Source organism: Camarhynchus parvulus, chromosome 1 (assembly GCF_901933205.1).
Source record: "Camarhynchus parvulus chromosome 1, STF_HiC, whole genome shotgun sequence".
Classification (NCBI taxonomy): Eukaryota; Metazoa; Chordata; class Aves; order Passeriformes; family Thraupidae; genus Camarhynchus; species Camarhynchus parvulus.
The window spans coordinates 115,271,097-115,298,170 of record NC_044571.1 but is presented as its reverse complement, the minus strand read 5'-3'; the positions used below and the strand labels follow the sequence as shown (position 1 = coordinate 115,298,170).

Here is a 27,074-nt window from a genome sequence, read left to right as displayed (position 1 = left end):
TCTAAAATGGTGTGGTGTTGATAGATAGATTCCAAGGGGGTTTCCAACATATGAAAGCACTTCAGAAGTTTTGTTACTTAAAAAATGGTGATATTGCAGGTTTTGTTGAGACAGCAGGTAGCCTCTACTACAAAGTGCCCCTTGCTTGGCTGCTGCACTCACCATCATTTTACTGGATATTTTTTTAATAGAATACGGTTTTCACACCGAGAATTTTTGGGGAGAGCAATACTGCTCTTTCTGTTGATCAGCAGCTTAAATAATGACAGTAATGCACCCTGTCATGTCAGAAATTCTGTTCTCCTCAGCCTTTGTTAAGAACGCTCTGTGTGTCCAGGGGTCTTCATAGGGTGCTGAAGATTTGGCTTTACACCACTGGAACAGGTGAAAAGCTACATCCATTCCCCTCTTCTGGCCAAAATGCACCCAGCCAGCTCCAGCCTATGAGCCAATGCTTCTCTGGTCTCAGCTGCTATTTCGGTCAGGTAGAGGAATGTGATCAGAGTGAAATACAAGAAAAAATTGTTAAGGTAGGAATTAAGCTCGGGTGTTCAGAAACATTATTTCCTTGATGGAGGTTGACAGGGCTTGTAGAAACCCTGCTGTTTGTCCATGCATCTGGAAAAGGACTTGGCTCTCCATTGATCAGTCACTGCCTCAGGGCTTGGGAAATGATGCCTGGTGACCCTGTCTGAGTAAGCTGGGCTGATTCTGACCCCTGCTGTAAAACTCTGGCAGTTACACGGTTCTGGGGTTTATTTTAGCAAGGACCAGTCCTGCCAGGAGGTGGGTGCAATGTCCAGATTCCAAGGTCTAGGAATGTAACCACTGAAAGCCAAGAACAGGAACTATTCCGCACATGCACTGAACGTCAGGAGCAGGAACTGTTCTGCACATGCACTGAAAGTCAGGAACAGGAACTATTCCGCACATGCACTGAAAGTCAGGAACAGGAATTATTCCGCACATTCACTGAACATCAGGAACAGGAACTATTCCGCACATGCACTGAACGTCAGGAACAGGAACTGTTCTGCACATGCGCTGAAAATCAGGAACAGGAACTATTCCGCGCATGCACTGAATGTCAGGAACAGGAACTATTCCGCGCATGCACTGAAAGTCAGGAACAGGAACTATTCCGCACATGCACTGAATGTCAGGAACAGGAACTATTCCGCGCATGCACTGAATGTCAGGAACAGGAACTATTCCGCACATGCACTGAAAGTCAGGAACAGGAACTATTCCGCGCATGCACTGAAAGTCAGGAACAGGAAGTGTGCTGCATATGCACTGAAAGTCAGGAACAGGAACTGTTCCGCACATGCACTGAAAGTCAGGAACAGGAACTATTCCGCACATGCACTGAACGTCAGGAACAGGAACTGTTCTGCATATGCACTGAAAGTCAGGAACAGGAACTATTCTGCACATGCACTTCAGTGAGCTTCCTGGGGGTTTTCCTGTGCCCAACATCTGGGCTCAGAGTGCTCAGGGCAGGAATATTGTTTCCTTTCAGTATCCTATTGTAATGCACCTGTATGCTTAGGTTTAGATGAAAAGGCTAAAATGAAAGAGCTTCCACTGTTAGAATGAACATGCTGTTTGCAATTCCAGTAGAGTTTTCTGGGCAGAGACACAACCAGACACCTTCCTGAAGTTGGCTTTTCTTTGCTGTGCAGAAAACTTTGCTCCCTTTTTATACAAGGGAATGTTTTCAAAGAAGATCAAAAGCCAAGCCCCACTAGAGGAGGGCAAACAAAAAAATTCACAAAACCCGAACTTTAGTCTTAGTTACTTAATACAGCGTTGATTAGTGCTGCTAAGTGCACGGGTACATTCAAACTGTGGATCTTCCTTTCATGTGAGCAGTAACTGTTGTTAGAGAATCATATATGCAGTATATAAAGTACCAGCACTCAGCCCTGAAATTGGTGTTTAAAGCTATGTAAAAGCCAGCTGGCTGGGAATGTGTTCCTGGAAGCCTCTCTGGTGACCAGGTTAGGGTTAGGTGGCATATAATGAGAGTATTCAATGTATCTTCTATTCTAGCTTTATTTTGTGATGGTGTGAGATTGAATGGGGCTTTACGCACTACAAAACAAGTAACCCTGTCATTGCAATCCTGTCATGCTTTCCTAGAGTCTGTAATCTCTGGCTTCTCAAAACAAGGCTGAGCAGAGAAGTATAAACAACTTGGAGTGTTGGTTTTTTGTTTTTTTTTTTGGTGGGTGACAAGCAAGGGCTATAAGGGTTATTATTTTAAAGCCATGGGAATTGATAGCTTCACCCCATCTTCTTACTGTGCTATTTGCAATTTCAGGAAGATGTAGATGAGAGTTATATCACAGAACTGTAGCATGGCTGTTTTCCTGGTCCCATTTGTGTTAGTGGGTGTGCAATGCAAGGAGTCAGTAGCTGGCTTGGGAGTCTTTGCTGAGCTGTAATTGCCTCTGGCTGTGTGGTGCTGTTTTGTCCCTGCAGGAACCAGTCCCTGCACTTGCACCTGCAGCACTACGGGGTGAGCTGTGAGGAGTGGCTGCTGCGGCTCATGTGTGGAGGGGTGGAGATCAGGACCATCTACGCAGCTCACAAGCAGGCCAAGGCCTGTCTGATCTCCCGGCTGAGCTGCGAGCGGGCTGGCACCCGCTTCAATGTCCGTGGCACCAACGATGACGGGCACGTGGCCAATTTCGTGGAAACAGAGCAGGTATGTCGTGCTCCAGTGCCCAACAGCTGGGCTCACAAGGCAGTGTAAGCCCCAAGTCGTGTCAATGATGAGATTTTTGCTCCAAATCAACAAATCCCCAGTCAAGTCTGGCACCAGCATATACTGGAACAGTTTCTTTGATGCTAAATGAGGAAGCTAAGTAGGTTATGCAATTTGATGATCTTGGTTTTTAGTGTGGCTTATGCTCAGGGCATGCCTGGGTCTGAGTTGCAGCAGCTTAAGAAGGTGCTGAACTCCTGTGGGTGGCTGTGCTTCCCCTGAGCCCCTGGAGCTGCGTGTGCCACTTCTGGCCGGAGCTAATCCGAAGTAAGAGAAACGGGCAGAAGGGATTTTGGGCAAATACCAAAACACTGGTACCCTGTGGCTCAGGAAAGATGACAGTGTTCCCCTTAGCACAGCTCCTCTGGAATGCAGCTTGTAGAGCCACTGTCATTCTGCTGCCTTGGATTGTCATGGCTCTGCCTTCATCACACAGAGATGTGAGACCCTGCTGAGTCCTCCTTTGCTGGCTTTCCTTGGTAGCCTGTTCCCGAGGGGCTGTTCCTGCAGGGGTTGTTCCTGTGTTCGTGCTCCTGGGTTTTTTTGGCTGCCTCAGACTCCTTCCAGAACCCAGTGACTGAAGGAGGATTTCATGCAGGAAGGGCTCTGCCTGTGCACCTCCAGTGTCAGGAGTTGGATCAGAACACTCTTGTTACTTTCTCTGCCTGAATTTCCTGGTGTGCCAGCGTTGCTGAATGGCTGTGCTGTGTTATTCCACTGCAGTTTTCCTTTCCTGGGTACTTCATGGACCGTGATCTGTTGGTTTCTGATGCAGAAAATCTGCGCAAGGGTTCTGAGTGGGCTGCACAGTGATTCTCTATGCATTGGTGTTCATTTTAACTGTTCCTGCAGGAAGGTCTCATCAAGTTGTTTCAGACCTCTTACTCCTAATGCAGAACTTACTCAAGCCCAAATGATAAAAGCTGTGTTTCCTTAGACGTTGTGAATTGTGATTCTGCAGGGGAGCATGAGAGTGAGGGAACTTTTTTGTGGGAATTGCTCAGAGTCTTGGAAACAATATTTTAGTTTGTAGTGTGGAATATGTAATACATAAATATATTTTATTTGCTCCATGTTTAATTCTAAAATCTTACACTGTGATAATTATTAATAGTATGCTTTACTTTCCTTACCAGGTGATATATTTGGATGACTCTGTGTCATCTTTCATACAGATTCGAGGATCTGTTCCATTATTTTGGGAACAGCCAGGACTGCAGGTAAGCAGGAGATAGGTTGAATGATACAGATAATTCTTATTCATGTCCTTTTAGACATCATCTGCTTGCCTTTGTGCTTTGCTTCACAGCTACCTGTGAGGATGAGGTGATCCTTTGGAGCAGGTTGGTGCTATTGTGTCTCACCAAGCCTGCTTCTCTCAAGTCCAAAAGTTGCTTTTGTCCATTCTTTTTTCCATGTCTCTTCTTTGAAGCTCTTTTTCCTCTTTTAAATGTGTTATCCAAGGGCATCCAAAGAGGCTGTTTTCTTCTGAATTGTTCTTGAGGAGAAGTCTTCTCAAGAAGTCAATAAGGATCAAGAGTTACTGTCATAGAATTTCGTCCCAATTTTCTTGAAAGAGGGACTGATTCAGCTCCTACTGCTGTGACACATTTTTCACAGGAAAGGTTAAAAAATGTTTGTCCCTTCAGGGACTCGGGGTTCTGTAGACATAGCAGCGTTTTACTGCCAACAAGACAATTTCATGTACTCTTGGTGTTGTAGGTGGGATCCCATCGTGTCAGGATGTCAAGGGGCTTTGAGGCGAATGCACCAGCTTTTGACAGGTAAAAAACATCTCAAGTTTTTGCACTAAAGACCTCTGGTAAGTTCTGCTGGATCACAGAGATGGGATACGTTATTCCAAATGGGAGGCTTTGTCTGCACAAATGTGGAATTCAGCAAACCTGGGAACTCCCTGGGGATTGCTTATGCTTTCAATGCTTTGTTGGAAAGTGTGAGTAAAATTTATGTTTGATACTTTGCAACTTCTCAGCGTTGCAGGTGTTGCTGTTAATTTTTTGTGTGTCAGAAAATGACTGTGGAATTCTTCTTCTATTAACAGGCATTTCCAAACTCTTAAAAATTTATATGGCAAGCAAATTATTGTAAATTTACTTGGGGCAAAAGAAGGGGAGCACATGCTCAGCAAAGCCTTCCAGGTGAGTATGACAGTTCTTTCCCTGTGCATATCCTTGGACTTTGCTTGTTTGCAATGAAGCTCTTACCTAGCCCCTGGGGGAGCAAGGGAAAAACCTGACTTTGTGACAAGGAAAACAAAAATACACGTGTGAAATATTAATCAGCTCTGAGTGATTCATTCCAATGGCGATCAAAGTGGTTTCATTTTACCTAAAAGAAAGGTAATAAAACCACTTTTAAAATACTGGTAATCTCTTGTTTCACTCCTACTTCTGTATGTTCAGGTACGGGTATATTTATACTTTTTTTTTCCTGTTTCCAATGCCAGAGCCATTTGAAAGCATCTGAACATTCAGCTGATATCAAAATGGTGAACTTCGACTATCATCAGATGGTTAAAGGTGGAAAGGCAGAGAAACTACACAGCGTGCTTAAACCTCAAGTCCAGAAATTCTTAGAGTGTGGATTTTTTTATTTTGATGGAAAGGAAGTGAAAAGGTTTGTGTGTACAACTTTTTACTTTTAGTTAAATAAAATGCAAGAACTGACTCAGTAGGGTTTTTTTTTGTGGGTTTTTTTTGTTTTGTTTTTGTTGTAACTACGAGTTATTTCTCTCTGACGTTTTTTGGAAGTGTGTTAGTTGAACTGCTTGAAAAGAAACCTTAATCTTGCATGGCACTTATCCAAGCAAGCAAGGAGGACTGGGAGAGGGCAAAGCAGAAGGACTGAAGTGATTTGCAGGAAAAGCCTGAGCTGTGCTCAGTGAGCACTGGAAGCTCACCCTGTGTTGCTGGCACGTTTATGAATGCCTTGTGGGGCCTTGACAATGCCCTGATTTACTGCTCTGCCTCTCTTGAGAGATGTGTGCTCAGTGAGTTATTTCAGCTGTTTTCCCTGTCCCGTTGTCCTTGGCACAGGTCCCAGAGCGGCACTGTCAGGACCAACTGCCTGGACTGCCTGGACAGGACCAACAGTGTGCAGGCCTTCTTTGGCTTGGAGGTAGGAACCCACACCCAGCTGGGGCTCTGGGGCTGGAAAAGTGGGATCAGCTGCCCTAGGATGGGGAAATGAGCTTTTCACAGCTGTATTTCTGCAGTGTGAGTTGTTCCTTGGTCTGACTGCCAGAGACAAGACCTTCAGCATGTTGGAAAATGGAAATATATGGATGCTGCAAGGTCACGCCTAGGGAGATCATTGTCCTTCTGTTTTCTGAGTTTTAGTGAGTTAAAATTCCCCTCTTGAGGAATTTCTGTGACAGCTTACAGGGTGTTGGTTTGGAACAGACCTATCTGATTCTGGACTATGTAGTGCTTGGCTGCTGCATTGACACAGGTTTGCTGTGGCATAAGACTCTTTTTACACTCTTGCTGTGTAGAGTACTTACACGTCAAACGTGGCTATCTAGCTCTGTTTTCCTGTCATATCCTTTTCAGAACTGCATAAATACAACTTTTTTTTTTAAAGCAGGTGTGCCAGATTTTTCAGCAATGAGAATTAAATTATGATTTCAGCTAAAGTATGAGAGCTAAAAGTATACAACAAATTAATAAGAAGGGAAATGGTTAATCCTGAGGAACTGCTTACTTAAATTTAAAATTCTATTAAATGGGATATATGAATTATTACTTTATTTAAGACAGTGGATACTTCAAATAAGAGGTACTGAACTCTAGATGCCCCCCTAAAATTATCAGAGCAAGCACCCAATTCCTAAAACTTCTTGTATATTTCTTCTTAATTTTGTTTTGCAAGTTTTCTTTTGTATCTTTTGTTGGTTCCTGCCCAACCTTCAGAATTTTGCCTTTTGCCATTCTGTGTCTGTTATTTGAGGCTCCCCCTTCTTGCTGTCAGACACCCTAAGGTTTTAAAGATTTTTAAAAGCTCTTGAAAATAGCTTTTGTGTTTAGTTTGGTGAACTTCGAGATGAAAACATTTACAAATCAGCTACGTAATTTTTTCCCTGCATTACTACCGATCTTCAAGGGAAAAAGCAGTGTTGGTGCTGAATTACATGTCTGATGCAGCCTTTCAAGCGTGTTATGCTGACAGTTTGCTCAGAATGAGACAAATAAACCCAGGATTTGTGGGGTTTTATGCATCTATGCTGAAAAATACAATGTGCCTTTTTAGAAATGTATTTGAAGTGGGGTTATTTTTTGTTTGTTAGTTTTTGGTTTTTGCTAATGCTGCCTTCCCCTGTCCCAGATGCTAACCAAGCAGCTGGAGGTGTTGGGACTGGCTGAGAAGCCTCAGTTAGTGACTCGCTTTCAGGAGGTTTTCCGATCCATGTGGTCTGTCAATGGGGATTCTGTCAGTAAAATCTATGCTGGAACTGGAGCCCTTGAAGGAAAAGCCAAGGTAAAGTACATCTTCTCAAATGCTTCAGCAGTGTTCACTGTGGGTTTGAATAAATTCTGCCACTAATTTAGCAATGATGAGATTTTCTCTTTAAAAAACATGCTCTTTGTAATCCTAAAACAATCCCAAACAAAACCCAACCAACCAGAAAAATTAACTGGAATGGTTGGTTCTGTTGATAACCAGGCCATGTTCCTGTACATCCCTTCCTAGCCATGCTCCTGCCTCCCACATAGCACTATTCTGTTGGATAGCTCTGAAATCTTCCCTTTCTTTAGAACATAGCTCAGGAAAATGTATCTTCAAATCAGCTTCAGTTTCTTCGAATATTTTTACTTTTCTCTCTGTCCCTCTCCTGCTATTATTTCATTTCCATTCACTATATCTCCTTTTCAAATGTGTTTGATGGGGTATTGTTTGTGTTTTTAATGTTGAATAGTGTTAATACTAATCCAGTTGTAGCCTGGTGGGTTTTGTTTGCATGTTTGTCCAGCTTTTTCTTCTTAGTTTTGCAGTTACTGAAAAAACCCCAAGTTTTGTTTCCACCCTGCTTTTTAAGGCTGTGAGAACAGTTCCATGCTCCATGACAGTGTCATGTTTCTCTTCAGCTTGTTTTGTCTGGGTTGATGCTCAAGTTGTTCCTATTTTCTAATGCTGCCTTTTGGTTTATTTCTCCCAATGTTGCTTTTTTGTTTCCCTACTCTGTCCCTTGCCAGGTGATGCCTGTCGAGACAAATGTTGACCTGTAGCAGTTTTTGCCTTTAGTTCCTTCAGGAATGTCTTTTCCCACTCTTCTTTCTGCTGAAGGATGTGCCGCTTTCATTCCATGTCACAGCCCATGTACCCACAGCCAGCTGTTTTGGGTTTTCCATCATTTGTTCATTCACACTCTGCCAGGGCCCTTCTCTGCTCATGTAGAAGGTGTCACAGCAAAATGCATAAAAGCAAAATAATCAAATCAATTTGTTGCTCATTCTGCCCCTTGACTGGTGCACACAAGACTTCTTCATTTGGGAATTGCTTGTATTTTACTGTAGAGTGGAATCTGGCTCAAGATGTTTAGTTTTATTTTCTTACATAAATGTCACCTAGACTGCCAGGAAAACTACAGTAAGTGTTTCATGGAGTGTCTCCCCTTGTCTTGGCTTTGCCATTCAACCTTCTTCATTCCTTTTCCTAAATTAATACGTATCTATTTAATCTAGTTCATTTGGCTATATATATATGTATATTTACTTTTAAAAATGCATTTAATGTATACATTTGCATTTTTAATGTTTAAAACACAGAGTAGATGTCGTGGTTTCAGTTTGTTAAACCACCACAGTACATTTACTCTGCTGTCTTTGGAATACTTCTGGATCTCTGCCCTGGGACAACTCTTAATTAGTACCACATCTCATAAATCAAATCAAGCATCTCTGACATGAGTCCAGTCTATTCAAAGAGGATCTTCAATGCTTGTGAAGCCATACAATACTTGCTCTTGTTTCAATTAAACCTGACTCAGTATGTTTTGAGTGCTCTGAGTATATATTTTAAAATGTAGTTTTTAAGTTGCATTCTCATTTCTCAAATGAAAAGTTTGATGCCTGAAATTGTTCCATTTCCTACTTGTCAGGTTGATACTTCAAAGCCCAAGAATGCTTAGAAGTAAAAATATAGAAATTTCACATAAGAGAAAATTATTTTAACCTTAAGTGTGTAATATACCTTTTTATACTGCAAGCCAGTTCTTTTTAAAGCATTCTAATACTTGTTCCATCTAACTCCTTACCTGCTCTTTCTTTTGCTTTCTCGGGGTTCCTTTCAATTAATTGCCTGGTATGTGAATGGTGAGTGTGGATTTTTGGATCACCAGTTGTACCTTGTCTGCCAGGGAGGGAGTGCATCCTACCAAAATTGTATTGCAGCAGAGTGCTCCCCAGAGCCCATCCCCATTGTCTGCCAAAGCCACTTGGCCCTGCCAAAGAGCAGCTCCTGTCTTGCTGCCCAGCACAATTCAGAACTAAATCCCAGGGTAGTTTTGTTAAGCTTTTGCCTTCCTTCCACGTGCATTTAAGAGGCTTTCGTGGACAATGCAAGCCGTGAACTCGGGAGTACTTTTCTATAATAGCACAATGCCTTGCAGCATCCCTGATGGAGCACAGTCTGTATTTTGTACCTGCAGCAGTGTGCGCTCACAGGCAGAGCCCCTGCAGCACCAGGTGTTTGTGTGTGCCCCAGCCAGCACTGCCAGGTTTGGAATGCAGTACCAGACTGCATTATGTGTTAGTTGCATTATCCTGTAGGTGTGTGTGAGCCCAGGTAGCTCTGCCTCAGCAGCACATTTCCCTGCAGACCCTTGTCCAGCCCAGGTGCTGGACGCTGCTCCTCGGGGCTGCAGCTCAGTCAGGCCACAGTGAGCAGAGGCTGTCTGGCTGTGCCTGTAGCCATGGATCAGTGCCTGTGCTCCTTCTGGGATGCTGCATGACACTTGCATGTCATCACAACAAGTTAAGGGCGCTCTCAAGTTGAAGCTCTCTCTGTTTTTAACATGGATATTCCAGAATGTGAATTCTGAACTCCTAAGTGCATAAACATAATACATTCATGTGTCATGGCATTTGGATTCGAGTGCTTGCTCATCTCTCTCACTATTTGGGGAAAAGCCCAAAATCCCTGTCATGGTCTAAACATGGCACTATATCAAAATAATATTTAAAGAGCTAGGGTTTAGGGAAAAAAAATTCCCCTCCCGGCAGTATTTTGTTTTATTTCGTGTAATTTAAATCTGCTTGTTAGATAAGCCTTGTTGGTATTACTGTGTTTTTTAGCATCTGGGGGTGGGGGGAATCACATGTAGCACAGCAAGCTCAGACAACTTGATTTAACACTTAAAGAAGAAAATTGCCTTAGCCCTTGCAATCATTAACAGAGTTTACGTGTATCTGCTGAATATTGCCGATGTGTTGTGAGCAGTGTCCGACATAAAATATTCTATACGTGTTCCTCCCCAACAGGCTGGGAAGCTGAAGGATGGTGCTCGTTCTGTGACCAGAACCATCCAAAATAACTTTTTTGATAGCTCCAAGCAGGAGGCCATTGATGTTTTGTTATTGGGAAATACCCTAAATAGTGATTTAGCAGATAAAGCACGGGCTCTCTTAACCACCAGCAGTTTACGCGGTATGTGTCTTTCAGGATTTTCATCTCTCATAACTATTTGCTGTAAGAAAGCTGTATCGAGTTTGTTTTCAAAGCACTGTTGGAAAGTATAAATGCTATTTTATGTTCTCTTGGCTTATTAAAAAATGGGAGTTACTTCTGCTTTACTAATAGTGCCAAACTAACGTGCTGCAGAAATTGCTTTACCCGTTTATGGTTTTTGGGTGAAGTTCTACATCAAAACCAGAGAGAATTTGATGAGGAGCTCTGCTTGTGCAGGGCAGCCATGTGAGGGTTGGGGGTTTTGTACCAGGAGGGGGGTTCCCCTCATGAGCACAGGGTGCTCAGCAGCATCCTGCATCCCCAGAGAGGTGTAGCCTCTGTGGCCCCAGAACTGCAGCCAGACCCATCTTCTGCAAGTTTGGGGGCAAGAAAACAGTGGGTCAGTCACAGGGCTGTGTTCAGTCCTCTCCTGGGACATCAGAACTACAGGAGCTCATATCTGGGCAAAGAAGGAACTGCAATTTGAGTCTCCTTTCCAAGATCCCAGGTAATAATATTCTGGGTTACTGCAATTTTTAGGGAAACATTCTTAAATTTTCCCTTTGATTTTTTTTTCCTTCTCCTGGACACATCTTAACCTAGAATGAGGAAAAATATGTCAGAGCTCCAGTGCAAATCTCTGACTCAGGAGGGAAATAGTTGCCCAGTTGTAGTCGCATGTTGAGGGTCCACATCTTCATCCCATGCGGAGGCCAAGGCAGTGGTTTTGTCCCATTTGTTTAGCACAAGGTTTCATGTTATTGTGGATTTTTTCTTATATCTGAAACCTGGTAAATCGGCCTCACCTCAGTATTAGTTAAAATTTGTTGTCATTTCCTCTCAGTTTTTCTGGGAATGCAAGCTGTCCTTTCTGTGTTTGCAGCTCCTGCCAGCTGACGAGCACTAATGCCTCTTCCCTGAAATCTCCCTGCATTCTGTGCTAGATGGCAAATTAACCAGTGGGGTACCCCAGCATGTGTGAATCCATTGTTAATGAAGGAGGAAAAGGGGACTTGTAATCCTGTTGTGAAACAGGGTAGATTTTGCAGCACAAAACATATGCTTTAACTGATGCCAGTGGTTATGTGTAATAAATGGTGTATTAACAGCATGTTTTCTCACACATTGCTGGAAAATCCTAAAAAGCAATAACTTATTTGACTAATCTTTTCTTGTTTCCCTCTTACTGCATCCGTAGTTTCAGAGCAATCATTGCAATCAGGTACAGTATAGCACAGTAAAATAAACTGTAAATCCCTGAGCAGCTGCTGCTGTCCTCTGGCTTCTCTTGTGTCTGTTGGTGTTATATTTGGCTTTGGGCTCACATTTTCCTGGTGGTGTTTTGTTCTGGCATTCCTGTGCCCTAACATCCTTTAATCCAATAAAAATGAGAATAAAAGAGGTGAAAAATGTTGCATTTGAGCTTGGGTGTGAGTTAGGAAATGAGGCAGCCAATTTGCAGGGGTTTATTTGTTGCACATGCTCCAGCTGCAAAGGATTTTCCTTTTTATCTGATTTGGAGGCTTCTGTGGTTTTGCTTTTTTTAGGATAAGAGGTGAAATTCTTCAGTGCAATTTGTAATTTCATCTTATTTGCTGCTAGAAGGTTCCACATGCTTGTGTTCATGCCGGAAACTTGTCAGCTGTGCAGCACTTCATGTTCTTGTTCCCAGAAACCATTATTTAAAATAAAATATTCCTAGTGCTCTAAAATCTATTCAGAATTTACTGTGCGTTGAGCAAATTTAAATGGCCTTTTCATTTGCCAGTTTTGCTTTCCCTTTATGTGTTTTACTCTACCTGCTTAACTCTCAGTGAGTATCTAAAGAGTGCAATCTGAGTCACAAGTAATGTCTGTTTGATGTTAAGTGATTCACTGGCATTTTGTCAGTGTAACCAATGCTTATTGGAATGACTGCTCACACTCACTGATGGTATTACCTTCTATCTTACAACTCTGGAAGAAGAGCCAACTATTTCTATATATTTATCAATTACTGTTGGTATTATTATTTACATCTAATTTTTATTATTTATTAGAATGCTTATTTTTGTAAGAGTTATAAATCAACTATTTTTTAGCATTTCAGGGTTTCAGCTGGATACGAATTGCAGGTATTGAAATATTCCTACAGGAATTTGGATGTTTCAGTAAAACAGTTCCATCAAGTTCCAACAGTTCCATTCAGTTGCACAGAATATTCCAAACAGAATTTTAAATTAACGCTCCCTTTGTAAAGCCGATTTCCAAATTTCCGCTTGCCTAGTAAGAGCAGTAGTCAAAGTATTTTTTTTCCGCAACTAACAGAAAATGTCACTGATTGGATTTCCAGTGTTGTAGAGTGAGGCACAATTTTGCTGGAAAGACAAATAACTAGAAGTATGTAGGAAAATCATAGTCTCAGGTGCTCAGAAGAGCATGTGGTTCACTCAGTATTTTGGAAAGCAGTAGAGATTTTTATTTTTAATTATTCAAATTTATAAAAAGAGTCATTCTACAGTTTAGGGAGGTTGCTAGTTTGAAGATATGATTTTTTTGTTTGCAATAAGCTTGTTGTCAGTTCACTTTTAAAGTTAGAGTCTAACCTGGTAAGGCTTTTCACATTAGAGTCTCATAACAACATCAGGAGTTAAATAGGCAATAGTGAAATTTTGCAGCTTTTCTTAAAAGCTGCTCAGTAGCAACTGAATGATTTGGAGTAACTAAAATGAAGCTGAGACCCAGTAAATTTTCAAAATAAAAAGATGGAAGCCCAGAGGAGAAACGTGCAGACTGTGCTGTTAAACTGGCTCAGAGTGCTGCAGAGGCTCCTCTCTGCAGGGCTGCACAGCTGGGTTGGGTTCCTGGGGTTCCAGGTGTGGTTCCAGCCAGCCCTTGGGATGATTTGGGTTTTTGGATGTGCTGTGGCTGCAGCATTCCTGGGATTGTTTCCCTTCAGTGGCCAGGGGCTGAGGTAGCTGCCAGGAAATCCAGCACCACCCTCTGTGGCCTTTTGGGCACGTGCTGGACTCCCTGGCTGGAGTCACCTGGAGCGTGGGTCAGAAGGAGAGCCCGTATTTGGGGTCTCAGACCCTCTTGCCTGGAGGGCTCTGTTATCCTCTTGGCTCCTTGCTGGTTTCTAGACTTCATTTCCCTGGATTTTGATGAAGAAAGCATGATCAGCTTGGAGCAGCCCAGGCAGACACCAACCAGTTCCTTGGCTTTTCTCTGTGGTTGGCCCAGTTATGGGTGCGTGATTTGTTCAGCAGGGAGAGCATTTGCAGCCAGCAAACACAATATATTTCCTTCTCTTGCTCTCAGTTTTTTTCAAACCCAATAGGGATAGAGAACACCCAATTTTTGTTTTGACCAGGTAGCTAAGAGTAACTGAAAAGACAGCAGCAGCTCACTGATCATCTTATTTGGGGAATTTAAATGGAAATACTGTTCCCTGTAACTGTTTTTCAAGACAGCAACAAGTGAAGGGAAAAATTCCATCTAATATTGTTTAAATGTTCTTTTGGAGTCTGATAACATTGGAACATTCAAAATAGGTAAATTATTATAACTAAGGTACAGTACCTGAGCATTGAATCAGCTTTTTTCTTGGTGTTTCTCACAATGTCCTTTACATATGGGTCATTCCTCTCTCTTCATTTGGCAGATAAAAACAAGGCACAGGCAAAGACTGATGGGACAGAGAAATGAGTTAAATTAGTTTGAATCCTAGCTGACTGCCCTCACTAAAGCAGCTCTTTAGGAATTCAACTGATGTAAAAATAATTCAGATTTGTGGCTTAAATAGACATACTCTGATATGATGAAATAATGTACCTTCTCTATTTTAGTACTTGTAGTGTATCAGCAACTTCTACACTTCTGGAAATTAATATACCTGCATGTTGGTTTTGTAACAGAGATTGGATTTCATGAATTTAATCTGTGAAAATGAGGCAGATCTGTACAAAAATGATGCTTTCCCTAGAAAGTCATGGATGAGATGAAAGAACAGCAGATATTTATAAAACACGGGGATTGTTTCCTTCATGTATCATTTGTCTCTATGTAATTCTGAACCAATTGCTGCTGTTTTTCAGTCAGTAGTGTGTGTCTCAGGGTACTTTCCCCTGGGAAAGCTGCATTCCTTGTGCTTTTGCAGTTTAGCATTGTGCAGTTTAGCATTGGGAAGATCTCGCTGCCAGGCTTTCTGGAACATTCGCTATAACAGTAATGCCTTTTCCAATGTTTTTGCAGCATCTGTGAAAGTGCTGAAGAGCATGTGTGAGAACTTCTATAAGTATGCCAAACCCAAAAAGATCCGAGTGTGCGTTGGCACGTGGAACGTCAATGGGGGGAAGCAGTTTCGCAGCATTGCCTTCAGAAATCAAACCCTCACTGACTGGCTGCTGGATGCACCCAAGCTAGCTGGGATCCATGAATTCCAAGGTAGGATCTGTGTTCTGCCATTACTGTTTCTTGAGAGCTCTGTTTTTTCTAAGTAGATCACAAGCATTGAAACAGGTATCACGGCAGTGTGGAACTGTGTAGGAAGGGACCCTAACGATCCAGCTCCACCCCCTGCCAGAGAAAGTCTGGATTTATTTAAAAGCTTCTTTGAGACAACTGGAATTTTACAGAATCCCACACTGGTTTGTGTTGGAAGGGGCCTTAAAGTTTGTCCAGTGCCACCCCTGCCATGGCAGGGACACCTTCCACTGTCCCAGGCTGCTCCAAGCCCTGTCCAGCCTGGTCTTGGACACTGCCAGCCCCTGCCCACCCTCACAGGGAGGAATTTCTTTCCAAGGAAGGATTATTTTTCCTGAAAATGAATATAAATATATATATATATGTATGAGGTCTTGATTGTTAAGTTAATTAGAAACAAGAAATAACTTTTTCCCTATTTACCTCAAGATCGCAAAAACAAACCTGTGGACATATTTGCCATTGGATTTGAAGAAATGGTGGAGTTAAATGCAGGAAACATTGTGAACGCCAGGTGGGTGATCCAATCCACACAGCACTTGTTTGGCTGACTTTTTCAAGTCATATGTTATTTAAAATTTTGGTTTCTCCGGTGCTTGCCGTGTTCTTCAGTTCCTGTGTCTGGTATTGCTGGGAACAGCAAATCCTGTGAACATCCTTCCCAAAGCATGTGTTGTTGGTGTGCTGTTATGTATCAGGCTGTGATCTGTACAAAGGAAGGCTTCCTTCCATACTGTTAGTTTGCACTGCCATTCCACGTATGGCATGGATAGATCACTGTGGAGTTGGGATTTTTCACTCCTACCAGACTGGGTTATGGAAATACATTTTTGCCAGTGGTGGCTGATACCAGACACAAACGTGTGTGTAGTCCTAGGACCATATTCCCTGTGTCCATTGTTTTCTCTTCCTGCTTTGCATGTTTCCTGGTGTTAGGGAAGGTTGGACTCATTGGGAAGAGCTCATAAAGCCTATGATACTGTAGCCTTTGTGCAGAGTTTTGTCTGCTGGGTACCAGGTGTCAGCTTGTCATCCCCTCATTTCACCCTTTGTGTAGTTAATGCTGTTTCCAGGCCTGATATTTTTCATTCCCGTTTGGTGCTGGCTCTGGAAACTGTAGTCTGTTAGGTCTCTAAGGATGTTCTTGATCTAAGACTGTGCCACCTGTTTTCCAGTATTGACTGAGCTCTAGGCTAGGAAGTAACTCTCTAAAACAATTAGGTTTTCCTCCTCTAGTCTGGGCTTGTAAATACAGCAAAGCTAGCCATGGCTCCTGAAGTTGTCTGTGGTGTTGGGAACAGTGATGCAGCATTTGTAGAGGCTGAATTTGGAACAATGATGCCATGACAGTCTAGAGCCTGTGTCTCTGCTGGGAGCCATTGGAGCATCATTCCCAGCTTGGCTTTGGTTCACTGCCTCGAGGTTTACTTCAGGTCCTTGGGTGTAGCTCAGTCAGCTCAGTCACCAGCTAGAAACTGCTCACTTTGGGTTATTCCCAACCTGGTGTTTTTAATCTCCCTGCCAGCACCACGAACCAGAAGCTCTGGGCTGCTGAGCTGCAGAAGACCATCTCCAGGGATTACAAGTATGTGCTGCTGGCCTCAGAGCAGCTGGTGGGCGTCTGCCTCTTCGTGTTCATCAGGCCTCAGCATGCTCCCTTTATCAGGTCAGTCAGCCTGGGTCACCTGCAGCTGGCCTCGTGTTGGGAGATAACACCCAGACATCCTCAGAGCCGTGTGGGGCTCTGAGAGGGCTGTTCCACCTTCTGCTGAAGTAGTTCTTTAGGTTATTTTCTTAGTTTTTAAATGCCCCGAGAGCACTGGTTGCCCAGAGAGCTTGAAAAGCTGAGGTTGTATCTTGTCAATGCTCAGTGACTGTTGGAACTTTTTAAAACCAGCCCTGTGGCTGGGAGAACAATGTGTCCCTCCAGCCCAGTGTCACACTCAGAGCCAGCTGTGCCAGCTCCTGGAAGGTTTAACAGCTGTTTCACTGTTTCAGGGATGTTGCTGTGGATACGGTCAAGACTGGCATGGGAGGAGCCACGGGGAACAAGGGGGCCGTGGCCATTCGGATGCTGTTCCACACCTCCAGCCTCTGCTTTGTGTGCAGTCACTTTGCTGCAGGCCAGTCCCAAGTCAAGGAGAGAAATGAGGACTTTGTAGAGATTTCTCGCAAGCTTGGATTTCCAATGGTAAGCACTGGGTTCAAGTTCCACACAAATGAAAGTGAAACCCTTGGAGCCCCAGCAGTGTCATCCCAAAGCTCCATTTGCATTTTTCCCCTTCCCCAGTTTCCTGTGGAAATCAGATTTTCTTGGGTTAGACATCTCAGAGATAACTGAGTTCCCACAATGTTTATTAAAATAGAACACTGCAGAAAGAACAGACCTTGCCGTGATGAGTTCGCTTGCATTTGGAATCAAGGCCTTGGCATAGGAAAGAGACCTTATAGATCCCTGACATGCAGTAGAACTTTGGTGGGCACAGGAGACATGTGCCTATGAGGAAAAAATCCCTGTGAAACAGCCCTTGTTCTCAGTACGCAGGAATGATTCCATGCCATGTTCTCATTACCAAATCACCAAGTTGAAACTGTTATCAGTGCAACAAAATGCTTCCTTGAGACTTAAAGCTGTTTTAAATTTTGCCATCAAACTGTCATTTGTAAATTTCTGTGGCACTGTGCAGGAGTCTTACATCTTATTTTACAGGGCTTGTTTATTTTCTAAATTTGTCCCCACTGTCATGTTTCAGTTTTCCTAGCAAGTGCTGTATCCAACAGTTTCCTAAATGCTGTTGTTTCAATCTGCCAGTGTATCTGCTTGGTTTTACTTATGGACAGTAGAAAAATCAAAACAAAGGGGGAAGGAAAGGTTCTTACTCTAAAGTCTGGGCTTTGTTTAAACTAATAAAGCCCTTATGTCTCTCTCTAGTGATGGAAATCAGATGTAACTGAAAAGTCTTCAATTAAATCTGAATGACAAAGCTCTGGATTTGCAGTTTGTCAGGAGACTGTGTCACAAAGTCCCAGGGGGTATTTTGTTCTCCTCGGTCACAGGCAGCAGCCATCACCTTTGAGCAGGCTTCTAGAACAGGAAGAGGAAGAGTTTTAGAATCCAATAAATACTAGGATATATTTCAGTTGTCTTCATCACCCAGAAATTATACATATTTCACAGCAAAAAACGGAATTTCTGAACCTGGAAGCGTAAATGTGTCACTCGGTTGCTTTTAACTCCAGTGTGTGCTGCTGTTTTCCAGGGAAGGATGCTCTTTTCCCATGACTACATTTTTTGGTGTGGGGACTTCAATTATCGAATAGATTTGCCCAATGAGGAGGTGAAGGAGCTGATCCGACAGCAGAACTGGGATCCCCTCATAGCAGGAGACCAGCTGATCAACCAGAAAAACTCTGGACAGGTGTGTCACCTACTTGAGAATACTTCATTTTTTAACTGGTTTTAGTAATTGCTATGATGCTCCTGTAAATCTATATCCTCAACATGGAGTTCTCTAATGACAGTATATTTGTCAGATGTAACTATTTAAAAAGAATATTTATAATGTTTGGTCATGTTACTCTTTAGTTAAATTGTAATAGGCCTAATGCTGTTACTGTTGGGAAAAGGACTAGTCCAAATAGTAGCTTTTCTATTTGCAAAGAAAACACAGAATAACAAAGTGTGAAGAAAGCTACAATTTTTAGATTTGTAGGGTTTCTTGTTCTCCCTCTGCAGCTCTGTGTGGGAAGGCTGGATATGGTAAAAAAAGAGACAATCCTCTATTGTTGGTTCTCTCTGCTCGCCAGCACTTGGATCACAAGCAGCGCTTTTGCTGATCTAGAGTTTGCTGATTTCAATTCCATTTGTGCTGGGATCTTGTGCACCAGAACAGGAGGCAAAACACTGGATATTTTTACTCACTCAGCTGTTTTTTTTAACAGCTGTTTGCTAGAGAAAGCAAGGTGTACATTCACATGGGCAGACAGCACTGTCTGTCTGTCAGATGGTCTGTTAAGTGGATCAAAACATGATGTGTAGAGGTTTTAGAGACACCTCCAGCCCTTACAGAGCTGGAGAAATCTATGGAAACTGCTGGAACATGCAAAGGACTCCTGGCTGGGGAGGGAGCAGGAGTAGCATGCACTGTTTGGGTGATATCCCATGATTTGGAAACTGCTAGAACATGAACTCCTGGTTGGGGAGCAGGAATAGCATGCACTGTTGGGCAGATATCCCATGGTTTGGAAACTGCCAGAACATGGAAAGGACTCCTGGCTGGGGAGCAGGAGTAGCATTCCCTGTTGGGGTGATATCCCATGATTTGGAAGCTGCTGGCTGGGTACCAGCTGTGTCCCTGCTGGGGCAGGTTCACATCTGTTCCTGCTGCTCAGGAAAGGTGTTTACACAGCGACTTGCTCCATAAAAAGTAGGTTAGAAAATAATTACTGAAGCCAAACAAATTAATTGTCTCAGAAGTTGTGAAACTTCTAGCATTCTGACATTGATCTTCTGACATGGACTTCTAAATTGACTGGATTTCAAATTGTATTTCCAGCAAGAAAAGCATGTCAGCCTGTCACTTGGTGCATATTTGACTGTAAGATCCAAGTTAGATTTCTGTTTTACAGATTTCTGAAGTGAAAGAAGGATGCCCATAGAAGGTTGAACTCAAGAATGCAGCTGACTGAGTTAGATAAAGGGTTTTATCTTGTGTCCAGTTTAAACACTTAATGAGTGAGAAGCTCACTTTGAATAGATTGAATGTATTAAGGACTTTTTTTTTTTTTTTAAACCTATTTATTTGAGGGGACAACTTATGTCAGCTTTTTCCTGGAAGATTTTGGATGGCACCCTGAGCACCCTGGTCCTAGTGAATGGCGTCCTTGCCCATGGCAAGGGCTTGGAACTGGACGATCTTTAGGGTCCCTTCCAACTCAAACCAGTGTGTGGCTGTGAATTTGTGGGAAAACTTGGCGTGTTCAGATAGATATAAACCATAAAGTGTACATGTTAATTCCCCACTTTTGCTGGCCCAGGAACAAATAAGCACCAGATTAAAATGCTGTATTGCAGCATCAGTGTTCTGGGTGACCTCCAGTTGGTCATGACATTGGAGGAACAGTAGGTCATTCCTAAGCCTGGGCTTCAAGATATAACTGCTGGCATACTTCTGTTCAGTGATGATTGTCTGGGTCACTGGTTAGTCACAGTGTCAAATGTGTTTAGTCATAGTGTCAAATGTTTTCAGCAGACAAAATGTGGAGAGGAATCCATTTTAACAAATAGCAGGTTTTTCAATTTTGTTTTGAGGTGTTTATACAGGTTGTCAGTGTCAGAGTAGAGAATTCTGGTTAGTTTCAGCTGTTTCCCCTTATGTTTGTACAGATTTTTAGGGGATTTCTGGAAGGGAAGATCAATTTTGCCCCCACATACAAGTATGACCTGTTCTCTGATGACTACGACACCAGTGAGAAGTGCCGCACGCCCGCGTGGACGGATCGCATCCTCTGGAGGAGGAGGAAATGGCCCTTTGACCGATCAGGTTTGAGGCTTTCCTTCAACTGTCTGAAACCTTTAGGTGACTCAGAGGATCCATTTAGGGGTGTTCACAATGCCAGTGATGCTGAGCTCCTGTTCCTGGCTTGGTAGGATACAGGACACTGGTAACAGACCTTCAGTGAACACAGTGAGGCTGAAGAAAGGGCCACGAGTCAGATCCCACTTACTGACATTTGAGGAGTGGAAAAGGAACTTTGAGCAGGGGGTTTTCTGTAAGACACTCAGTTTGGATTTACTTCCTATGTTTTATCTTTTTACAAATAGCACATCCTTGCAATCACTGTGTTTTTCCTCTTTGGTTTTCATTGCTGATTGCAGCTGAAGACCTGGATCTCCTGAATGCGAGTTTTCACAGTGACACTAATGTCCCTTACACATGGAATCCTGGCACTTTGCTGCACTATGGGAGAGCAGAGCTGAAAACATCTGATCACAGGTTCCAGTTCCATTTCATACATTACTCCCTAAGATTTAATACTCATGCTGTGTGTTTTGTTGCTCAGATACTCTGCTGACAGGATTTTCTTGTCTGTTTTTCCAAGGCCTGTGGTTGCACTGATTGACATTGACATATTTGAAATTGAAGCAGAAGAGAGACAAAAAGTGTATAAGGAGGTGATTGCAATGCAAGGTCCCCCTGATGGTACTGTGATGGTCTCCATCAGAAGTTCTTCAGCTGAAGAAAACTATTTTGATGATAACTTGATTGATGGTCTTCTTCAAAAATTCGCAAGCTATGGCGAAGTTATACTTATAAGGTTAAAAGAACTTCTTGCTTTTAATTTCTGCTTATAGAATCATGGAATTGTTTGGGTTGAATGGGATCATCCTGAATAAAGTTATTTCCTTACGTAGAAAATAACTTTTCAGTTATTTCAAATCTGTTTAATTTTTAGCATTTGAATTTCAACTTAAGTGTCTTTAGAATTCATTTCTGTGTGTCACAGTTTTCAGACGGATTTTTCCAGATACTCTTACTTTTGAGAATTTTATACAAATGTTGTATTCTAGAATTAGGTTAGTGGTTTTAAACGAACTGAAAACAAGGATGTTGCGTTTGCACTAGGCTAGCAATTGTACTATGAAGTGTTGTGGTATTTTGCTGGCTAATGTTTCCAATGAACTTTGCAGGTTTGTGGAAGACAAGATGTGGGTAACATTTTTGGAAGGAAGCTCTGCTCTGAATGTTATGAATTTGAATGGTACTGAGGTAATGTAAAAATGACTGAAACTTTGTATAGCAAGAGAAAATCCAGCTTTTTAAGGTCTTCTTGAGTGGGTTGGATTTACTGTTTGTCTTTGATTCTTATAAGTTTTTTCTGTTCTGTACTAGACTTCTGCATTTTTTTTTTTGCTCTCAATAGCCACATACCATATGTTGAGTTTCAAAAGCCATATAAAAACTATCAAACTTCATTTCTCGAACAATACTCCCCTAAAAATAAATTAATATCTACTGAGAGGCATCTTTGTCAAATGAGGGGTTTGGGGTCTTTTATGATTTAAAAAGCAGAGTTTAGTTTTGTGAATTAACTGGTGAAAAATCTTTATAGCCTGCAGTTATAAAAATTTAGCACTTCTATACTACAAACTCTGAAAAACATCAAAATTTCAGCTTGCATTGACTTCTGTGGGGCCAGTATTTAATCTCTGTGAAAATTTAACTTCTGATGTTTAAATTTTCACTAGTCTGTGGCTGCTAAGCCTTGGTATGTGTGAGGTGTACAGATGGATCCTTGGATCTGCTGGGATGTCACTAGCAGGTCAGACAGGAAAGGGACTCTGGGTAGAATGTCACTTTACAGAATGAGGACCTGCTCTGTGCCAGCCTCTAAAAATGACTTTATTCATGTAGTTTATAAGCAAGTATGGTTTTCTTTATAAATAATTTATTTATAGATTTATTTATATATTATTTATATATTTATATTAGAAATATATTATTTATATATTTATATTAGAAATATATTATTTATATATTTATATTATTCTTTATAAATAATAGTGTCAGAGTAAAAAATCCCAGAAGCTTCCCGATTAACTGAGAACAACTGTAGGAGATGAGTTGCTAGTTTTTCTACCAAAAAATTTAAATGGTTGTAATGAACAGTTTAAATTACATAAATGTTGTTACCTACCAAAATGAAGTGAAAATCAGAATTATTTTTGTTTAGTCACAGAAATTCCTATAACGTTATTTGTGATATTTTCAGGAATTATTTTTTTCTTTTTAAATCTAAAATGCTGAGCTTTAACATTCCTACTCTTAACAACTTCTGTTTTGTGCATAACTTTTTTTGCAATTCAGCTACAAGGAAGGATTATAAATATCAACTTGAAAAATCCAGATTGGATCAGAAGTTTGGAAGATGAAATGAATCTAGAGAAGATTAATATTGGGCTGCCTTCATCCACAAGCTCCACTTTGCTTTGTGAAGATGCTGAGGTTACTGCAGACTATGACATGGAAGGTTTGTTGAGATAAAGCATTCCTTACTTTGAAATGCTGACAGTCCTAAATAATGTGGGTAATTTAATGCATATACAAATATGTTTATGCATTAAAACAGATGCAACTAAAACAGATGAGAAATCACATTATTTTCAACAGTATCTTGACAATCTGCTTCACTCTTGTCTACATTTAAATATATTCTAAATTGACAGCTTACTCCTCAAAAGCACATCCCTGTTGAGCCTTGTTTTTAAGCACCATTCCACCTTTTGCAAGCAGAAGTTGTTATAAATAACAGATACCTTGAAATTCCCTGCCCGGCCTTGTGAAGAGCAGTGAAGCTTGCCATATTGCAAACCAAGGAAATACCCTGTAAAGCTAATTGTTTTAGATTAATGAACTTGACCGTTGCAACACTGTTATAATTACCTTTAATATATGTCTATAATATATATTATGCACTTGAAGTATTTTCAGCTGGTTTGAATACATTTGTATTCTTCACGTGTAACTTTGGGATGCGAGAATCACACTTTGGTTGCTGAGCTAATTCCTTGCAACTTGGGGGCTTTTCTTGCACAGAATCTCGTCCCCAGAGTCAGCTTTTGTGTGCTTTTCTCCTCTGGGATGTGTTCTGCAGGAGACATCGATGACTACAGCGCTGAAGTAGAGGAAATCCTTCCCCAGCACCTGCAGCCGACGTCGAGCTCCGGGCTGGGCACGTCCCCGAGCTCCTCCCCGCGCTCCAGCCCCTGCCAGTCCCCGACGCTGCCCGAGGGACCCGCGCTGCCGGCGAGGCCCAGCCGGGCCCCAGGAAAGGCTCCTGGGCCCCCTGTGTGCGCACAAGGTGGGTACTGCATGGCCCCAGTGCCTCGAGAGCTGCCACAGCCCAGTTCTGCTGCAGGGGGTCTGTAGGATCCTGGCTCACCCCAGTCATCTCTGGGAATGCAGCCCCTGGCAATTCCTACTCCTGCAAGCTCCAAGATAGAAATTGTGATCAGCGCATTTGTACATTGGGAGCACAATATGAAAACTTCTGTGTAAATGTAGCCTGTTTTTAAATGATGAAGTGAACATGTGTGCACAGTGATGGTGCTTGGAATGCCTTCTTACTGAGTTTATTTTAACTGCTCAAATGCCTTGAGAATTCCCTATGTAGTATTTTTTTCCACAGAACTTATTTCACAGGTAAGAGTCAAAATCAAGATTTGGAACGCTGCAATCGGTGAGATTGTTCTGGATTTCATGAAAACCGTAAATTTATTCAAACATATGAGGCAAAAGTTTTGATTTAGGAAATCTGCTTCTTTTCATCATTGGTTCATTCCTTGTCTTCCCTCTCTCAAAAACTTTTGTATCATTATTTCCCAGGCTGGGGCCTGACTGTCCTCTCTGTGAGAAAACCTCACTATTAGAAGAGCTTTCCTGCATTTATAATGTCCAAGACACTAATTTTTGTATTGTTTTCTGCCGTATCCTCCAGCTGAATTGCAGGCTGGTGCCCAGCAGAAGGAGCCTCCTCCGCAGAGCCTGGAGCCCAAGCGCCCTCCGCCCCCTCGGCCCGTGGCGCCTCCTGCCCGTCCGGCTCCGCCGCAGCGCCCGCCTCCCCCCTCAGGTAACGGGGACCTTATATTGCTGACCATGGGGTGCCCATTGCTGACCATTGGGTGTCCATTGGGTGCCCATTGCTGGCCATTGGGTGCCCATTGCTGGCCATTGCCCATCTGGCTCCGCCGCAGCGCCCGCCTCCCCCCTCAGGTAACTGGGGACCTTCCCAGCTGCTCAGGAATATTTATCTGCTTTCTAGTCTGTGAGAGGCACTTGAAAGTGCACACCCAAACTGCGTATTGCACTTTGGGCTCACTGCTTTTTTAATTGAAATGTTTGATTGGTACATTTAAAAGCCATAACAGTGTGGGAAATAACAGCATTTTTACCATTTAAATATTATTAGAGAATAAGTTTATAAAAACTTATTTTCACAGTTTTAAAAATGTGAAATCTTACAGCAATGTTTACTCAACATTTTCATTTTTTATAGCATCTATTTTAAATTAAAATAGGAATAGACTTGTGCATTCATTGGTTCATTGCTGTTCCTTTAATTTTGGCATCAGTATATATGTGTTGTATCATGTCCAAGTTTTCAATGTGGAGTTCATTTGGATCACCTGACAATGTGAACAATTGAGCACTAAGAGAAACTGGATGTTCAGAAGCATTTGGGCTATGTAGTTAATAAAAAACTGACCCTTGTGATTTTTAACTTTCTCATTCTTTTTCTTCCCTCCTACTACACTGACATTTTTCATTATTGCTGCATTCATTTCTTAAATACTGTCAGGCGGTAGGAGTCCTGCACCTGCTAGAAAAGAATTTGGAGGTAATGATTTTAATTGTTTTTGGATATGACTGCATAGCAAAACTGCTGTGGGGATCTGTTGTGACAACAGTTACCATGATGACTTCCAAAGGTGTAAAAATGGGCAATTCTCAAGGTTTCAGGACCAGATAATTCATTAATTCATTTCTTTCTTCCCCCTGTGAACAATGTTTCACTTTCTGGTGAAGTAGTACTTCTCCAGAAGTTGGTATTTTAAAGTCAGACATGAAGGTTGTTACTCTGTCCTGGGTGAGTACATCCAGCTAACTTTGCTGTGAAGTGCTTCTCAGAGTAGGCTTTGTCCTTCTCTGGCCCACATTTTGCTGTCCTGCTTGGACTTCAATCAGCTGATCAATACATGAGAGAGGGTGAGAACTGCTAGTGGCACTTCCAGGCACTGCCCCTCCGTTGGTAGGAAAGAGGGATTTTTGACAAAATGCTTGGAAAGTTAAAGAAAATACATAAACTATTTTAAATAGTCTGTAACAATCAACTAACTTTGCTGTCAGGCAAAAATGTACTTGACTCTTAGATACTGGTGAGACAAGGAAGTTTTCATGCCCAATGTGGAATGTTTCAGATGAGGTAAAATGCTTTAAGAAGCTTTAGGAAGCAGTTGATAGACCACATTCAACATAGGTGAGATTTAATTCATTGTTCTCCAGTCCTGTGTAGTTTTCTGTGCACTGACACAATCCTGTTTGCCTGGTTTGTCTCAATTGTGCCAAGACTAGTCAGTTGTCTTCTTTTATCATCTTTCCCAGCATAGCTTCTCATGGAGTTGTAACTTGCATAAAACTTGCTTTTTATGCAATCATTTGAGACTGTAGTATATTTTTTCATATATTATTCCGACCAAAAGCTCTTCACTTTTTTCTGCTCTCCATTTTCCACTCATGGTGTACATGTGTAAGCATGAAGGCCAATTTTCATGGGTACCTGAGCTCAGCTCCAAGCAAGTTAGCACAGGGCTGGAACCAAAATCAATGTCCTTATGTGTGACTTTAGTGGGGAAGGGCACTTGTTTCTCTTCCCTAGGAGGAAAGCTCTGTGGAAATATCCCTGTGTGGTGTGTAAGTGGCTCAGACTTTGGGTTTAGAGTTCCACAGCACATGCAAAGAGACATTGGTCATGTCTTTAAAATGTTGTGCCTTTTAAATGTTATTTTTTTTCGTCACATGTTTTGACCTTTTTTCCCCCAAGTGCTTCAGTCCTTTCAATGGCCATGGCACTTTTTCTAATGCCTCAGTGTGCTTTGAAGATGAGACAAGGATTTGGGCATCTAGGTGTTTTAGTTTGGTCATATTTTATATCAGAAGTAACTCGTAATTCAAGTGAACAAGGCTCTGCACTCATTGCATGGCTTTACAAAGTGTAGACCTTTTGTATGTTAGTACAAAAAAAAATTCACTGCGGGTTCTACAAGCTCCAGTTGTTTATAGTTAAAAATTAAAATATTGCCTTCTGTTTAACCAGTATTTTTTTAATACATTACAGATGAAATTTTTGGAGAACATTAAAAACTATAAAGGCTGCTAATTGTCAATTGAAGTTAATAAATAACATTTGTGGAGTTTTTTCCTTTAATACTAGTTGTCAGAGTTTCCCTGATTGGCTCAGCCAAGGCTTCTACCATTGGTTTAAACTGCTTTTCATTGTCCCTAAGATGAAAATATTCCCATGCTGCCATTTGTGATAGCATTATCAGAGCACGATAATTTTGCTTTCCCACTATTGAAGAGAACTATGAGTA

The 27,074-nt window shown here is 41.9% G+C and overlaps 1 protein-coding gene across 14 annotated transcripts in view; it reads left to right on the top strand.

Annotated features, from left to right (window-relative positions):
• The window catches only part of SYNJ1 (synaptojanin 1), a 48,124-nt gene that overhangs the window by 9,323 nt on the left and 11,727 nt on the right, over positions 1 to 27,074 (top strand). For 9 of the 14 annotated variants that reach the window (XM_030945922.1, XM_030945760.1, XM_030945502.1 and 6 more), the window contains 22 exons: positions 2,488 to 2,713; positions 3,910 to 3,993; positions 4,496 to 4,557; positions 4,836 to 4,932; positions 5,241 to 5,410; positions 5,830 to 5,911; positions 7,118 to 7,270; positions 10,273 to 10,438; positions 11,658 to 11,681; positions 14,693 to 14,884; positions 15,353 to 15,437; positions 16,449 to 16,589; positions 16,922 to 17,114; positions 18,184 to 18,342; positions 20,310 to 20,466; positions 20,802 to 20,919; positions 21,026 to 21,241; positions 21,615 to 21,693; positions 22,792 to 22,954; positions 23,579 to 23,785; positions 24,422 to 24,553; positions 25,283 to 25,321. In XM_030945922.1, coding sequence (XP_030801782.1) covers positions 2,488 to 2,713; positions 3,910 to 3,993; positions 4,496 to 4,557; positions 4,836 to 4,932; positions 5,241 to 5,410; positions 5,830 to 5,911; positions 7,118 to 7,270; positions 10,273 to 10,438; positions 11,658 to 11,681; positions 14,693 to 14,884; positions 15,353 to 15,437; positions 16,449 to 16,589; positions 16,922 to 17,114; positions 18,184 to 18,342; positions 20,310 to 20,466; positions 20,802 to 20,919; positions 21,026 to 21,241; positions 21,615 to 21,693; positions 22,792 to 22,954; positions 23,579 to 23,785; positions 24,422 to 24,553; positions 25,283 to 25,321 — 2,945 coding nt within the window. The remainder of the gene's footprint in view (positions 1 to 2,487; positions 2,714 to 3,909; positions 3,994 to 4,495; positions 4,558 to 4,835; positions 4,933 to 5,240; positions 5,411 to 5,829; positions 5,912 to 7,117; positions 7,271 to 10,272; positions 10,439 to 11,657; positions 11,682 to 14,692; positions 14,885 to 15,352; positions 15,438 to 16,448; positions 16,590 to 16,921; positions 17,115 to 18,183; positions 18,343 to 20,309; positions 20,467 to 20,801; positions 20,920 to 21,025; positions 21,242 to 21,614; positions 21,694 to 22,791; positions 22,955 to 23,578; positions 23,786 to 24,421; positions 24,554 to 25,282; positions 25,322 to 27,074) is intronic. The other 5 variants (XM_030945592.1, XM_030946435.1, XM_030946010.1 and 2 more) reach the window with 3 other exon arrangements.